This window comes from Pelodiscus sinensis, chromosome 2 (genome assembly GCF_049634645.1).
Source record: "Pelodiscus sinensis isolate JC-2024 chromosome 2, ASM4963464v1, whole genome shotgun sequence".
In the NCBI taxonomy this organism is placed as follows: domain Eukaryota; kingdom Metazoa; phylum Chordata; order Testudines; family Trionychidae; genus Pelodiscus; species Pelodiscus sinensis.
This window is the reverse complement of record NC_134712.1, coordinates 71530787-71548512: the sequence shown is the minus strand read 5'-3', so window position 1 is coordinate 71548512 and position 17726 is coordinate 71530787. Positions and strand designations below refer to the sequence as shown.

Genomic DNA, 17726 nt, shown 5'->3' with positions numbered 1-17726 from the left:
ATGTTCAGTATTTTTGGTGAAAGTATCTGGCAGTGCTAGATGGGATTTGGGGTGCTGTGCTTGGCCAGATCTCGCCTGCCTGTCATGCAGCCCACCTGCCATCCTGTCCTCCTCAGGATCCTGCCATCTGGCTTCATACACCTGGCAGTCTGGTTAACTGGTTACCAAATAAGCATTCCAGTAAGCATAATGATTACCAGATAACTGGTTAACCTTTTACATCCCTGATCCCAGAGAGCAGGTGGTGTAGGTGGGAGCAAGTGGAGGGTGTGGGAGTGAGATTGGGGGCTGGGATGTGAAGTGCTATAGGCCGTATTGCTGAGGTGTTGTGGGGGCTGCGGTGAGCAGGAAATATCCCAGTGCTGTTGGGATGTCTGTGGAGGCTATCAGTGAGCTAATGGAGAGTTTTTGAAGTCTGAGATCTTTCTGGGATGTGTTATTCATATATTAGCATATTTTCGCTTTCTAAACATCCCTGTGTAGAAATAAAACCAGAAAAGACTGCAGGATTTCTCTATACAAGGATTTTGGCATAGATCAAGTGTAATGCTTCAGGAAGGCAGATAGTAGACATTTTTTTTAAATGCAGTGGGTTGGGTTTTGTGTTGGTTTTTTTTGGTTTAAAGCTAATTGGTGCTGTTTTCTTGTCATATTTTTCTTGATTCTTATAGCAGTCTTTTTAAGTTGCTGTGAAATGAAATTACTTTGTCCAATTTTCAGTGTGAAAAAAGAATTTAAAAGAAGCAATTAAGTTGCTGATATGGAAACTTTTCTTAATTCTTTACATGACATAGTCTGAAAGAAAATAATGTATTACTTAATACGGTTATTTTTAGTTAATCCACTTGAAAAACTCTCATTTTCGGCATATAAATTACATAAAAATCAGTATTTATTAATACAGATGTAATATCTGAACATTGAAGTCTCAATAATCCTTTGAATGGCAAATATTCAAGGTGTAAAAAGCAGCAATTGAAAAATATAAGTGATTTTTATATTTGTGAATAGGATTAATTATTTAATCAGAATTTAGAGACATTACCATCCTCTGACTTACAGTTATTCAAACAGTAAAGATGGTATTAGAGGATAGAAAATGTTCTTACAGAAAACTTTGAACTATTTGCCTTGACAGGTAAATAAGAGAGAACAGGGTCTCTTTTCTTCTTTAATGGAACTCCACTTTATCTGCAATTGGAGATCTGACAAATGGAATGTGGAAGCTGATCTGGTAGAAGATGCTTGTTCGCAAGATGGAAGCCAGAAAAATGTGTAGCTTCTAGAATATCTCCTTCTCTGTATGTAACCTTCATAGATAACATTTTAGCTTTTAACTGTTTCCTTGAGACTGCTTCAGTTATTACTGAGATCAGCTTATTCTCTGCTGAGAATCTAACCTTTCTTTTATAAGAGTTTAACATGTTACCTTGCCATTATATTATACCTATTTCAAGACAATTGTTCATTTGTACTGAAAATGACCACTGTCGTTTTCCACTACTTAGGTTAATTTCTTTCTGTTGTGCTACCAGTCAATCTCTTTGTTTAATGGGCCAGGAATTGGCATCTTTTTCAAACCAAAGAGCCAAACCACATCAAAATTCAGAACACCATGGTCAATGAAGAGCCATATAAGAATGCCCATTTGCATGACTGAAAATAGACAACTTAATATTGATAATTGACATGATTAATAATAGCATAAATGAAACCTTGTACTCACAGAATTTATTTAATGGGACTTCTGCTGCTTCTGAGTGCTCAGTGTGAGGATGTAGGAGTGTGGGAGTCAGGGTTGCAGTGTATGAGGGGCTCAGGGTAGGAGGTTGAGGTGTGTGGGAGGTACAGGAGGCAAGGTAGGGCACTGGGGGTGAGAAGTAAACTGATGTATCGCTCCCTCCCTCCCCCCACATGGGTGGTATATCCCTCCACCCACTTAAACCATGGAAATGATCTAATTTCAGGTACTTTGAAGATGTATAGCTGATAAATTTCTCAGTTGTCCTTCACCCTTGTCTTAGCCCATAATACTTCCAAACACCAAAAAATTCAATGCCATTAATTACTCCTGTCTTCCAGTCAGTCACACCCTTATCCCTTGTCTTCAATCTCACAGTACTTGATGGGGTTTTCTAAAGTCCGATTTCATGTAACATCCTGAGAATCTCAGGTTTTAGTTTGTAACACAATTAGTTACTAGTTACCATGTTTGTGGATTGAAGCTTGAAAATAGGACTGAAGTATAAAGGCTCAAAAATAAGAAACCAAAAAAAACCCCACCCAAAATATATTGTGGGTTTTTTTAAAATCTCTTGATTTTTAAGTCGGTCTTAGGATTTTAATGGGCCAGAGTGGTTTTTTTTTGGGTTTTTTTTTTTTAACATTTGCATTTGACCCTTCTAGAAAAAATACTTATTGAGGGTAGTTCACGGTGAATAAATAGGAGAAGAACTTTTTAATTGTCATCTTGTCTCTTGCAAAGTGTTTTGGTTGGTTGAGAAAAGAGCCAGAAGGGGGACTCGAGCTCTATTGGTGCATGGGCCTCCTTCACTTTTTACCAGTTTTTTGAATGAACATTGGCTGTGCTAGGTGTGCATATGTAACATATCTGTCTGGTAAATGTAGATATATTTTCTGACGCGCAGTGAGAGGCTCTGATATTCAGGAAGATACTTAAACACATGCCTAACTTCAGACTTAGTGCATGTCCAGTGATATGTGTATTTATAGGATCAGTGTAATAATTATTCCATGAGTACATAATGTAAGTGTTAAAAAGATTTTTACTAATGAATACATAAACAATATTCTCATTAAACATCAATTACAAGTACTTACCAAACTTTCTACTTTGTTGATAAACATATCTATTAATTTTTACCATGTAATGATATTCATTCAAAAGGAAGTATTTAGACACTAAAATCAACATGATGATAAAAGATAATAATCCTAACAATCCCTGGGCAATTGTTAAGATCATATTGTGATGAAATACACATTTCTTTGTAATTAGTGTGTAAAATCCTTAATCCATTTAAGTTAATGGGAATGTTTTCATTGATTTGGTATCAAGATTTTGCCCTGTAAGAATAACGTGATTGTCTGTTATGAGAGAGGTATAATGTGTATGATGCCCTTAATTATTCATTTCTCCTCAGTTTAGTACTTGGATCCTGCAAATGATTGTGATAAGTAAAATTGTTGTCACCTACGAACCTTAACAGGTTATGTAGTGAAGTTTTGAAAGTACATTGAGATTTTCCCATATGCTAAGTTTAAAAACCACTCTTAGAATTAATAAACAACTCGAGGTCAATAAAGAACAAATTAGAGCTAATGATAACATAACATGCACTGCTAACTGTATTCTTTTAGCATGGTAATTCAGTGTGCATACTCCAATCCAAGCAGCATACCTTCGATATTTAAATACGGTCTTAACTTGAACCAGTACTTTAGGCCATGTAAAATTTGATTTTTTTCTTAACTGCATATGCCATATACTTCAGACTATATTTCTAATGTTCCCTGATAGATGAGAGTTGTCAACAAAAATGTTTTAAAGACATACTGAACTGTGCTAAGCAGCAAAATTTTAGCAGTTACATTTATTTTGAAGTATTCGAATGGAAGCAGATATCCTTCTGCTTATGTTTTAATTCTGATGTCAAGAAGTTTTACTATAAGATTCCTATTTTTGGTTTTCCTTGATCTACAGTCTTTTTGTTTGGGAGACAATGTCATTTTTCAGTGTCACGTCACAAATGATTGAGTTTAGGATATTTAAAGCATAAATTATTATATAGAGAGAGGGTTTTCCCAACCCAGCTTTTATTATAGAGGAAAGATTCTTCCTTCTGCTGTTCTACTCTAATATCTCTCCCCCCCATAGGTTATGTTTTATAAGTAATTTTTAAAATGATTTTTTCATTTGTTGTTTAAATATAAATAATTATGCAGAAATAGGCAGATATTTTCCCATGCTTCTCTTTCTTCTTCCCCCCACATTATAAAAATGTGACGATATACCAAGACAAAGATTAGATTTGGAATAACAACCCATTTGATATTCAGTATCAAAACTGTAAACTCACTCCCTCAGAGCAAATCAAATGAAAAATGACCCATAAAAAGCAGAGGAAAAAATTGTGAATTGTTACAAGAGAGGAAAAAAGTTATTTCCCCTCATTTTTGATATTTTAAAAGAATAAAAGGTGCTGTCCTTGCAGAGTTCTATGCAGAAATAGAACCATAAAGTGAGGTTTAGCTAGGGTTATTAGTTTTAGATCAGAAGTCACTGAGTGATTATCTTGGATTTCCAGAGTACTTTGTACTAAAATGATTTTATTTCTAAATGATTTTAAATTCACTGTTCTGCATGCTCCCTTGCTAGCAGTTAAGGCACCTCTTAAATGTAGTGTTCTTGGGGACCAGGTTTGCCTAGAAGTTTGCTTTGTGTTTTCATAAGCATTATTTGTTATCCCAACATGGTACTCATCCTCTTGGTTAAAGATTTGAATTGGATACTTTCCCTTTCTCTGAGGGGGTCGCTAAAGACAGATAGCTTCATATCTCATGCATGCTTGCCAGGTCTCCTTACATCTGAGGACAAAACAGATAATTGCAGGCCATTCTTGAAGACCCACAAATGTTTCTGGGATTACGGGGGTAGGGGTGGGGGAATCACTGCATTAGGCATGAATTCTGCTTGTAGCTTCCTCATATCTTCCCTCCCCTCTCCCCCCAGTCCTACCTCCATCCTCTCAATTCCCTTCAGCCAGTGTTTAGTTACTAATGACATTTCCATGAAAACATCTTTGTTCCTTGGTTCATGTGTTCCTGCTGGTTTTCCTCTTTTGAAGTCAGTTTTATGTTTTTACATCACATTTGATGTATTGATGGCTGTGACATCACAAACACAGGATGTGAGGAGACAACTTGAACTACTAGGGAATAAAGATCTTATTTGCTATTACAATATCCTTTCTAGGGAAGAGAAATAGTGTCAGGTACCAGGGAATGAAATTATGATAAAGCATCAAAACTGTTTAAAAACAGATTATATTTCAATAGGGTTTAATAGGATCTTAGCAACTCTTTGAATAAAAAACTGAACCATAGTTACTGCCATTGGAGAAACTATATTAGATGCTGTTTGCAGAAGAATCCAAATTTATGTGCTTGAAGCTAGCAATATTGTGGTCTCTAGGAAATCATCCTTGTAATGTAAAACAGATGATTCTCTACTGATATTCCTCTGAATTGGTGATCGAAAGCTGGATGTAGGAACAATTTCTTAAAATTTCCTAATCTTCTTAGTAACTCAGAAAAGTGTGTTAGAAACATCACTTTAATGTGGCAAATTCAAACAGGACAGCTTCTTGGCACTTGTCGGTTTTAAAAGATTCGATTAAAGAAGTAAAATATTAAGATCAAATAAACATTGAGACTTTAATTAGTGAAAGCAGCTGGAAGAAACTGTGTATTGTTTTTCTCTACAGCATTTTTGAGTTAAAGCTCAAATTCTGAGAAGAATGTGAGATTTTCACAAGCTCTTTCCATTCATAGATCTTTCAGTGTCATGGCACATTCTGGCTTTTAAATTTCCAGTAACTTTTTTAGATTTTCCAGAGTGCAAACATACACTTCTAAACACGCATCAAGTGAAAAAAACAAACATTAACTTTAAACAGTTGCCAGTTGTTTCACAAAATAGTGTTTTTGGATTAGGGTTTCAGTATTTGAAAAATGATTAGATGTTGGCACAATGTAGTGCACTTTTCCTTTCTCTGACATATGTATTTTTTTTTTTAATTTCAGTAATTTAGCAGTGTGTTGGATTCTTTTGCATGCCTCAGGTGGAAGAAAAGCTGAGATGTGCTCCTAGTCTTTGATGTTCCCTTGATGTAATTTTAGTTACATTTGCATTTGTCTTGACAATTGATGTGATTGAAAAATATTTTTTTTTTAGAATTGCCATAAAACTAAATGTGGCTAATTTCTCTGAGCTCGATTCCATGGAGTTAGATCAACGGTTCTCACTTACTTGTGTCCTCCCTCTCCCACATTCTTTGTGTTAGTAATTCAGGCTGCCTTTTCCTCCTCAAGTAATATGCAGCCCCTAGTTCTGAAGGCAGAAGCCCCACCAATAAATGTGGCACAGATGTAAATGTGGCAATGTGAAAAGCGATATTGATAAATTCATCAACATCACTTTTCACAGCAGACTTAGCACCCTGCTGCCACAGTTATTTCTGTGCTGCTGCTACCATTTCTGTAGGTGAGGGATGGGGGTTATAGAGGACAATTTGAATCCCAACTGCCTGCCTGTGAGAGGATGGTGGTGCAGGGGAAGGAGAGAGTAGGCCTGAGTGGTGGGGTTCCAGCTGTCCCCTTTATCCCTGCCTCTCAGTTGTGCACTGCCCTCCTGCATGGGTCGAGGGAGCCTGGTAGCCCAGCCCTTCCTTTCATTCATAAATAGCTGCCAGCTTACCAGTTAGCAGCTCCATTTCCTCCCACAGCAAGCAGCTTCCTGGGGGGCTGAGCAGCCTAGTCTAGGGCCCACCCCCTGCAAGTAACTGTCTTCCCCTTGCAAGGAGCTACCAACCTTTCTGCTCCCCATCTTGTGCTCCCCCTGTACCTCCTGGCGAGAGAGAGGGAGAGGGATTAGCGGGTGGGTGCCACAGTGGCGCACAGCTGAATAAGTGCACGTGATGGCAAAGTGGGTGCACGAGACAATACTCCGCCGATGGATGGGAACTCCTAGTGGGAATACTGCCCCCCATCCCCTCTCTTTCTCTGCTATGTGGAAACTGAACTCCTTAACTCCATTCATCTTGAAGAAGTGGGTTACACCCACCAAAGCTCATGATACCATCTACATTTTTTGTTAGTCTCTAAGGTGCTGCAAGACTGTTATTTAATTTATAAGTTTCTTGTGCTTTGTGTGTGACTTTAACAGTCATTTTTAGATACTGTATTGGCTCTTTTTGTTGGTTAACTTAACACATGAAAATTTTTGATACTTTGCAAAAAAATTTGTCAGTCTCCTCCTAAGGTTCCTATCTTTCTAGAGCTGTGTTTTCATGGACAAACATAATTTAGTATTTTATTTCTTATTTCTCTTGTATATTTTTATATTTTGTCTCGTTAGCTACCATTTGGCTAGCCAATAAAATACTGACCACGCAAAGAAAAAAAAAATTGGTTAGAAGAAGAAAAGGTCAATGTGTGGCATTTCCCAAATGAGTCCAAAGAGGTTTTGTGTGGGATGCTAGCCACTTAAAAATGGCTAAGTTAAACAACAGAATTAGTGATTATTTTCCATAGCTCCCTAGTGTGGGATTAAACGTTAGAGAAGGAAGGCAATTAAATTAATGCTAAATGTGCCTTGTTTGACATGGTCATTTAGTTTCAGACTTAATATTTTGTTGAAGAATAAATGAAGTGCAACTGATACCCAACTCAAAGAACAGAGATTTGGAAAATAACTATTCATTTTGTATTCAAACATTTTATGGTAGTTTTTCTTGTATACAGTACATTTCTAATAATAGCATCTGAAATACTATCTGAGTATAAGATTTTCAGCACATAATATGTATCAAAATCAAAATTTCTCAAGCAGAAAGAGTGAGTTTATTGGCCTTGGGGAACTCTCCATTTATGGCCTTTACTACTTCTTCCACGGCTTTTCTCCATCTGTTTTCCCAAGACCCCATCTGTTTCCATTCCTCCTACTTTTGTTCTTCATGCCAGCCATCATCATTGGAGCAGAAACAAAAAGTAGATTACTTTTTTATACTATTATTTGGCCACTTTGTTATTAAAAAGTGAAGAAAAATCAGACTTTATTGATTATTGAAGAAAATGACCATCACAGTTATACTCTTTTAGTGGTTTAAGTATGTCTGGCTCAAACAAACCAAATACGTGCTCCTAGATTATATTGAATGATGCTTGGGTAGCACCTTATTAATGTTTGTGGCAGCCCTTTTAGCACATGCTAAGTTTTTCATGCTTTTTTATTCTAAGACAGTTTTTCTTGAGGATTTCATAAAGTATTTTTGTCTCTGCCTGAGTTTCATAAGCATGCATTTAGTATTATTTATTTCATTAGCATGAGATTATTTCTATAGTCTGCATACTACAACTACCGCATTAGAAAAGATTGCTGAGGATGGAAAGGAGCTTACAATTAGAATAGCTAGACATAACCGTATGAGACCAATGGTCCATCTAGTTTGATATCCCCCAATGCTGAGTACTTTGAAGGGAATGAACAGGACAGGAAATTATCAAATGATCCATCCACTGCTGTCCTGTCCCAATTTCTAGCATGCTACGGGTTAGGGGCACCTGAAGCATGTGGTTGCCTTTGTTGGACTTAACCTGCATGAACTCATCTAATCTTTTCCTGAACTCATTTGTACTTTTGGCCTTCACAACATCCCTTCTCAACGAGTTCCACAGGTTTGCTGTGTGTTGTGTGAAGGAGTAATTCCTTATTTGTTTTGTTCTGCTGCCTGTTAGTGTTTTTGGGTTCTTGTGTTATGTGAAGGGGAAATAACATATTCCTCTTCGCTTTCTGCATGCTATTCATGATTTTATAGACTTCTGTCATATCCCCTCCCCCTTAATCTTCTGTTTTCTAAAATGAACAGTCTCATGTGTTTTTGATCTCTCCCCATATGGAGGCTATCTCTTACTCCTCATCATTTTTGTTCCCTTTCCTGTATCTTTTCCAATTTGAATTTACCTCTTTTGAGATGGGGCAACCAGATATTTACACAGTATTGAAGGTGTGGATGTACCATGGATTTATAAAGTGGAATTATAGTATCTTCTGTCTCATTATATATACCTTTCCTAATGGTTCCCAAACTTTCCGTTTGTTTTTTGACTGCTGCTGCACACTGAGCAGATGTTTTCAGAGAACTATCCATTATCGCTCCAAGATGTCTATCTTATCCATTTGTACATATAGTTGGGATTATGTTTTCAAATGTGCATTACTTCGCATTTATCAACTGAATTTCATCTGCCATTTTGTTGCAATGTCACTTGTATAGTCCTTGTATAACTTCCTTGCAGTCAACCAGAGACTTATCTTCAGCAACTGTCATCTGCAGATGTTCACACCTCACTGTTCTCACCCCCTTTCCAGATAATTTATGAATGCATTGAATTGCACAAGTCCCATAGAAGTATTTGGAGGAACCTATTTTTTTATTTTTCTCTGTTGTGAAAACTGATTGCATATTCCTACCTTTGTTTCTTTTAATCAGTTATTGATCTAGGAGAGAACTTGCGTTCTTGTATGTTTGTTGAAAGCCTTTGGTGTAGAACCTTGTCTAAGGCTTTGTGAAAGTACAAGAACATTATATTAACTGGATCTCCCTTCTCCACTTGTTTGTTTGACCCCCCTCAGAAAATTCTAATAACTGAATTTACTCTTTTCCAGCATGTGTGATCATCTATGTGTCTGGTTATTCTATTTGTTACTACAGTTTCAACCAAGTGCCTGGTACTGAAATCAGACTTACTGGCCAGAATTGCTTCTGGAGCCTTTAAAAAAGTTAGCATTTTACAGTTTGGAGCTCCCGCGTCCAGCACCCTCTGGACTTGACTGGTCCTGAGTGAGGGATTTTGCCAGATCAGGGAACGTCATTTCTGGCCCTCTACCTCTCGCCCCCTAGTCCAGGCTCAGTTGCCGGCCTCCCAGCTGACTCTGTTCCACCTTGCCAGCTCCACCGGGCTTCCTGGCTCTTCAGGGCAGCTCCACTACTGCAGGGCAGCCCTGCTGAGGTGTGCTGGGCTACACTGGGCAGCCCTGCTGTCACACACCAGACTCCTCACCCTCCTAGTCAGCCCTACTAGCTGGTAGCCTGCTGGCCCTCAGGACTCTTGGTCTCCAGTTCTATACTGGGTTATTGCTGGACCAGAGAATCCTGGTTTAGAGAAATTAAATGAAGCCCATTGCTTCTTACCTATCATCAGAAATCAAGGAGTATGTCCACACTACAGCATTATTTTGAAATACCTTATGTCGAAATAATGCATCTAGACACAAAATGCATTTTGAAATAGCGTTTTGCTATTTCAAAATAGCACGTCCACACTGTTAGGATGCTGAATCGCATTTAAGGCTGGCCGGAACCAGTTCTGGCAGGGCATCAGGTCAGGAGTTACTTTGTGTGGCTGCTGCCTGAGGCTATCTGAGACTTGTGCTTAAAGGGACCCCGGACAGCCTCTTCTCAGGTTTCCCTGCTTGCTTGCCTACCTCGATGAGAGACAGCAAAGCTTTTGTCTCTGCATGCTCTTGTTGCCCTCACCCGGGACACCACAGCACTCTGCAACACGGAGCCAGAGCTGTCCCGGGCAGTCTGGTGCTTCTCATGGATGGGTTGCTGTGAGCCTGGCTGCCCTTTCTGTAGGCTGCCATCTGGGAGGGCCATCGGGGGGCTGTCAGTATCCAGGAGGCCCTGTGGGAGAGCTTCCACCCTGAGGAGCACTAAGAGCCTCCCTGGTCTGTCCCACTGAGGGCTTGTGCCTCATTCCTCCCTCACGTCCTTCCATTTACCCCTCCCTATCTGCCCTTCCTGATGTAAAATAAAATACATATATTTTCATGAACACAAATTCTCTTTATTTAACAAAACGGGGGGGGGGGGATTAAACTGTGGTGAGACTGAGGAAAGGAGGTGGGAGAGGGGAGGAGAGAGGATGGGAGAGGGGAGGGGGAAACCTGGGAGGAGGGAGCTGGAAGGGGGAAGAAGGGGAGGGGAAGCTCAGGGTTGGGGGGTCTCGCCGGACCAACTTGATTTTCATGCGAACCTGCTCCTGGGTTTCCATGTGGCCTTTGCTGGCAGCTATCCTGCCATAGATGGCCGTGTTCCCCCATCTAGTTTGGAGATCGTGGACGTTGGGAACATTTCCCCCCAAACCTGAATAAGGTCCATGATCTCTGCCCTAGACCAGGAAGGCACCTGCCTTTTCCAGGCCCTGGCAGGTTCCTGGGAGCTGGCAGACTGCTCCAGAGGAGCGGTGGAGGGCTGGCTGCCATTGGCTTGCTGGCTCATGTTTTGGGGCCACTGGGTTGGGGCAGTGACTGCTGGCTCTGGACTGGCAGGCTTGGAGCTGGCACAGGCACTGTGGCCAGAGTCTACCCCTTTAAGGGCTCCGGGGTTGGAGGGGAGGGAGAGGAGTGTTCCTGGTGGCCACTCTGGCCTCAACCGAGGCCCCCTATTTTGAAATAAGTGTCTACACAGCACTTATTTCAAAATAGCAATTTCAGAATTGGTGTTGTTCCTCATGGAATAGTGGTTGGCTTGTGTAGACGCTAGGAAAGTTATTTCTAAATAACAGCTGTTATTTTGAAATAACTTTGATGTGTAGACATACCCAAGAAGAACAATTTTCCCTACTCCTCCCTGTGACACACTTTTACATACCTGAGAACTGCTGTCATGTTCCCTTTGTCTTCTCTTTTCAAAACTAAACAAGCCCAATTCCTTCAGCCTTCCCTCATAGCTCATGTTTTCTAGACCTTTAATCATTTTTGTTCCTCTTCTCTGGACCTTCTCCAGTCTTTCCACAGCTTTCTTGAAATGTGGTCCCTAGAACTGGTCACAATACTCCAATTGAGGCCTAATCCGTATCAGTGCTGAGTAGAGCGGAAGAATGACTTCTCATGTCTTGCTCACAGTACTCCTGTTAACGCATCCCAGAATCATGTTTCCTTTGTTGATTTAAAAAAAAAAAAAAAGTGTCACACTGTTGACTCATATTTAGCTTGTGGTCCACTATGGTGCCTAGATTCCTTTCTGCAGTACTCCTTCCTAGACAGTCATTTCCTATTCTGTATGTGTGAAACGGATTGTTCCTTCCTAAGTGGAGCACTTTGCATTTGTCCTTTTTAAACTTCATCCTACTTACCTCAGGCCATTTCTCCAGTGTGTCCAGATCATTTTGAATTATGACTCTATCCCCCAAAGCAGCTGAAATCCCTCCCAGTTTGGTGATATCTGCAGTCTTCATAATCGTACTCTCTAAGTCATCATCTAAATCGTTGATGACGATATTGAACAGAACTGGTTCCAAAACAGACCCCTGCAGAACTGCAGTTGTTATGCTCTTACTGCATTTCACTGTTAGTAGTTCTACATTTTTATATTTGAGTTCCGTAGCTACTTTGGAGTAAACACCATCTGGCCTTAGTGACTTATTGTTCAGTATAGGACAGTTCCTCATATTTGTGACCTAAAATGAATGGATAAGGTGTGGGAATCTCCCTCGTGTTTTCTGCAGTGAAGACTTATGCAAAGAATTCATTTAACTTCTCTGCCTCATCCTTGTCTTTTGAGTGCTCCACTGGCTGTTAGATAGGCTTACAGCTAATGATTCACTTAATTTATTTTGCTATTTGTTCTTTGAATTATCTGACTTCCAGTTTTTAAAGGATGCTTTTCTGCAGGTGTGTCTTTTACTTTGTTGTTATCCACGGTGACATATTTATCTTTTTAAAAAAATTTGGGCTATACATTTAATTTCTCTTATGGCATTTTTAAATAGTTTCCATGCAGCTTGCAGGTTTTACTCTTGTGACTGTTCTTTTTAATTTCCATTTAACTAGTTTTCTTATTTTTACAGAAATCTCCTTTTTGAAGTAAAATGCTACAGTGGTGCATTTCTTTTGGTATTTTTTTTTCCTTATAGGACAATTAAACTTCAGTATGTGTGTGTCTCCTCTTGTTTTTTCTTTCTGCTTTTCCCCCATATGTAGAACAAAATACAGCCTAAGCATGTTTTGTAAAGACTTTTCATTTCTATTCTCGTCAAGAAATGATCATTACCATAAGTGACTGTCATTTAAAGGGATGACTTAATGATAGATGTATATACTTTAGAATCTATAAATATTAGAAATATGCAGCGTGGTATTTTAAGTAGTGTCTGACAAAATGGCACAGATCAGTTAAAAGAGAAAATGCATACATTTAAAAAAAAACGAATTTAAGGGGTAAATACCATTTTTGTCTTTACAGTGTATGTTGACATTTGTTACAGTATGCACATTTTTCTAGTTTAGCCACCTACAATATTATTAGAATCTTATTTTTCAGTATACATTTTCTTTTGTTTAGTACTGTACCTTCATATGAGGAGCTTTTCTTTGTTCAGCAAAACAGTGTCACATTGTAGGTTAAAGATCCACGTCAGCAATTCTTGCCTTCCAAAGTGTATATTCTCTGTGGGAGATTAAATAATCTGTAACTGAATACACTCTCTCTGTGTCTGCTTCAGTGAACCACTATTTTACATTATTGCCAGTTTCCTTGTAGGAGGGTGGGGGAGTAGAAGTCCTAAAAACCTTTTGAGAGCTATAATTTATTTAATCTAGTGAAGCACCAGTTGTTTTTATTTTGGTGTTGTAATTTGCTACATTTAATTACTTCATCTGTTGCTTTAAATTAGGGGTGAATTCGATAAAATTACTTTCCCATTCAAGTTGCTGTGTTAAGTGTAAACGTCAGCATGAGACTGGACATGGGCACCTCTGAGCAAATATAGTTGAAAACTTGAAAAAGGCCTCATCCTAATATTAATCTAGGGCATATGAGTCTAACTAGATAGAGAAGTTTGCGGGAGTAGGACTGTTTGTGTGTTTCCTGGTTGTGAAATGGTTTTGCTCACTTTACATTTTGTAAAAAAATGTCTCAGGGTAGCTGTATTAGTCTGTAACTTTAAAAACAACAAGTAATCCAGCTCATCCAATGAAGTTGGTTTTGCCCACTAAAGCTCATGATATTGTATATATTTTTGTTAGTTTCAGAGATGCCGCAGGGCTACTCTTTGTTTTTTTTAAGTTTTGCATGAGATGGTTCTTGCAGTAGGGATGTGAACAAATAGTTGACTAGTCAATAAGATTCGGCACCAGCTCTGTGGTGCCACCTGACTTCCTCCCACCCTGCACTACTGCCTCCATCAACACTGGAGCAGCCTCTGTCCAATGGGCTTCCAGCTGGCACCCCATGCTGCTGCCTCTGATACTACTGATAGAGAGACAGCAGCATGGGATGGCAGGATGCTCCCCGGGAGTGGGGCTAGATTGCACTGGCTGCTGCCTCTGCCCCAGGGGACTAAGGGTAGTTGACTAACCACTAAGAATTCATGCTGTTAGTTGACTATTCAGTTAACCAATCGCTAACAGCCCTATTTTGAAGAGAAGAGGGGTAATAATCTCATGCTGATTGCTGCTGTGAAAGTAAGGGCTTGATCCAGAGCTGCTTGAATTCAATGAAAGTATTTCTACTGCCTTCAGCATGCCTTTGGATCATGCCCCATATGTGTTCCTTTACAGTGAGCATGGGCAAGCAACATGCTCAGTCACAGCTTCCACCACAATTTCTGACTTCCATAATACACTGAAAAAATATTAGCTTAATTTACTTAAAGTGGAGGGTACATCTCTTGCTTCCATAGAGTATTTGCATAGCAATAAAGACTTAGCTTCCTATCAGCTCAAGGAATTAGTAATGAGTTACAGAAATTTCACATTTGGTTTGTTTTCAGGAGTGGTCAAAAGTTTGTTATCCTCTGTTAACTGGTTGTGTGGGTGAAATGAATAGGTGACTTTAGTAGCACTTGCAGTGGTCAGATGTCATGTCATAGTTCCAGATCTTAGGGCAATTTCTAAGTGATACTCTTGTTACTAGTCTTAATGAAGAGGCCTGAAAACCTGTATATGAATGGTGTCTGGATTTCTCTTGCTGCTACTGCTGGCCCTACAGGGAAATGTTTGTCTACTATGCCATACTTGTTTAAATTGATTTAATCCATTAATTTTTCTTTTTTACAATAGTGTATTTTGCCAAGCCATCTTCCTTGTGGCACTCCATCTAGCAAAGATGATTAAAATTAAACTTATGCTGCAACTTTAAGGTTTTTTTAAAGGTTGTAATTTATTTAAAATACTTCTCATTGTGTTTAGTTATCTTAAAAATACTTGTTTGTATTAACTTTTGTCCTTTTCTCTGTGGCAAACCGCCTTGATGTTTTATAAAGGATAATTTACATGGTAGTCAGATTTCTTTCTTGTCTGCTTGCAGTGGTTTGATTTTGTTAACTCCTGCTGAAAAACCAGCAGAGGGAGCCCAAAAGCACAAAATACGGGATACTTTTTAAGGGAAAAAGGGGAATCTTGCCCTGTTAAATGGATGTTTGTGTACACATTAGGAAGAAGATATCCTACAAAGTGTCTAAGAACTTGGTCTTCCAAATCATAGCAGTTTTAGAAGGAACAAATTTTGGCTCCTAAATTACTTAACCATATTTTTTTAAATTATGAAAAAAATCTTAATCCTTTGTTATATCAGAAGGCTAACCAATTATTCTTTTTCTTTCTTTCTTTTATATGTGGTTGCTTTGTGCCTCTCTCTCTCTCCTTTATAGGAAGTAAGTATCTTTTAAAGTATTTTATCATTTTGAATTTATTTTCTAAAAGTACTTGATATTTGTGTGTGAGTAAATTGGTTTTATTGTAGTAACAGGAAAATGTCTATCTTAAAAACATATATTACTACAGATGAAAATATCCAAGTATGTTTTTCATAATAGCAAAATAGCTTTCAGCAATAATACCATTGTATAAAAACTAGTCCTGTAAAGGCTGAAATAATTTTCACATATGCTCATTTATAGTAACAAACATTTTTCAATATGTAAATTTTAATCATATGGGTCTTTTAGAGCCATAAATACCAAGGCACAAGGAGCTTGGTCAAAATTGAATAGATTCTAATACTCAGAAAACTTTGGGTAAAATTCTATCCTCTGTTTGACATGCAAGGAATAAAATAGGGGCAGAGGAAATCATAAAATGTCTAGGAAAGACAGTGAAAGGGAAAAACAACTATTTAGCATAAGATACGAGTGGGCATCTGCAGCCTTGACTATACCATATTTATGACCGAGTGGTAGGCTGTCTTCAAGAAGGAGGAAAGGTCGGAGTGCTCATTATATGTGGCATACATACCCAGCAAGCTAGGGTACTATTCAGATTCAGTTCCATATCACACTAATGATTGGATCTTTGGTCATTGGATGTAAGATGCAGTTCTGTACTTTCTGATGTTGTATGTGGCAAGTGTCTCCTGAGAAAAATACATTGCAGCTTTAACATGAGTATTAAATCTCCACTTTCCCCCTTTTAGGCTATGTCTACACTGGCGGGTTATTGCGCAAGAACATCTTGCGCAAGGGTTCTTGTGCAAGAACTCTTGCGCAGGAACATGTCCACACTGCCGTGTGCGAGATGTGCTTTTGTGCAAGAGTATCCATGGCAGTGTGGACGCTGTCTTGCGCAAGAAAGCTCTGATGGCTATTTTAGCCATAGGGCTTTCTTGTGCAAGAAACCCCTGCCGTGCGTCCACACTGCCCTCTTGTGCAAGAGATCTTGCGTAATAGAGCTTACACCTGTTAGAAAAGAGCGTAGCTCTTGCGCATGAAGCCCTCTCTTACCACGCCATACTGTAAATCTTCTTGTGCAAGAGTGGGTGGGCAGTGTGGATGCTCTGCGGAAGAACAGCCATTCTTGTGCAATAACCCGCCAGTGTAGACATAGCCTTAGTGTTCAACTGGAGGGGAGCCTATAATAGGGATAGTTGGAAGTTGGCACACCAGATACATGCATGAAACAAGCACATCAATAATTAAAGTACTTACTGCTCTGTTTGCTGAGATGGATTCCTTTTTAACTCCAGAATTGGGTACTATTGTTCAGTTACCAGTTGTGTAATATTTAAAGATTCAGATATCTGCCATGAGAACAATAGTAGCCATGGGGGAGAATTTTTATATTTTCAGTTAGTTCATCTCATATGGTTTTAATTGCCTCATGAGATATCTAAACACAAGTGTTGTGAGCAGAATCTCTTTAGATGGACCGGCAGCAGAAATTGGAAGAAAGATGCAAAATGCAAACTTGAGTACTATATTCTATAGAAACATGCAACTCTATCTTATTCCATGCGTAATATTTAGCTGCCTTTGCAGTTAGCATTTTCCTATCAGCATCCTGCTGAAATAGCCTTCCTTTCTGACAAAATTTTCAAGAATCTGACATAATTATCAGTAGCTTTAAGTTGTATATGCTATCACCCTGAAAAATATAGCTTGAGAAAAATGGCTTTGTATTGCTTAGTTAAATGCCATATGTCACTGTTATATGAACCAGTAATTCAATAAGAAAATTTCTAGAGAAAGGCATGCATCTTCTTTAAAGTCTGTGTTCACTGATCTTAAAACAGTAACAAGGCAATTTAATGTATTCCATTTTACTGCTAGTGCAGTAACTGTATTTATAATTTATTCACATTATAGACTGGTCACATAGTATTGTATCAGCTCAAAATCACACAGAATTCTTTTATTTTCAGGAAAAATACATTTGTCAAAGAAGAAATCCTTTAAAAATGTTATGTTGTATCTTTTTTTTAAATTTACAGTTTAGTATTTGACATGAAGACCTATAAGTAACAGTTTTAGCTGTAGTATTGTGTTTTTCATGAAGAAGCCTTATGTACGTAGTCTGAAAGTCAATACAGAAGTGGATATTGTGGTAGTATGGTATGTTAGGTAACATATAATAAATTATATTACATAGCTGTTCTATTACAAAGGTACCTTGTAACTACTTACACGCTTTACTGGAACAACCA

At 38.6% G+C, this 17726-nt stretch overlaps 1 protein-coding gene across 7 annotated transcripts in view; it reads left to right on the top strand.

Moving 5' to 3' along the window:
• The window catches only part of ASXL3 (ASXL transcriptional regulator 3), a 160929-nt gene that overhangs the window by 46739 nt on the left and 96464 nt on the right, over positions 1 to 17726 (top strand). The window contains exon 1 of one of the 7 annotated variants that reach the window (XM_075920754.1): positions 1162 to 1301. The exons of 5 other annotated variants lie outside the window; for them this stretch is intronic. Coding sequence is in view for 1 of the 2 variants with exons in the window: in XM_006115353.4 (XP_006115415.2) it covers positions 17573 to 17634 (62 nt within the window). In the remaining variant the exon portion in view is untranslated. Of the gene's footprint in view, positions 1 to 1161; positions 1302 to 17452; positions 17635 to 17726 lie in introns of those variants that run through there. One more of the 7 variants, XM_006115353.4, reaches the window with a different exon arrangement.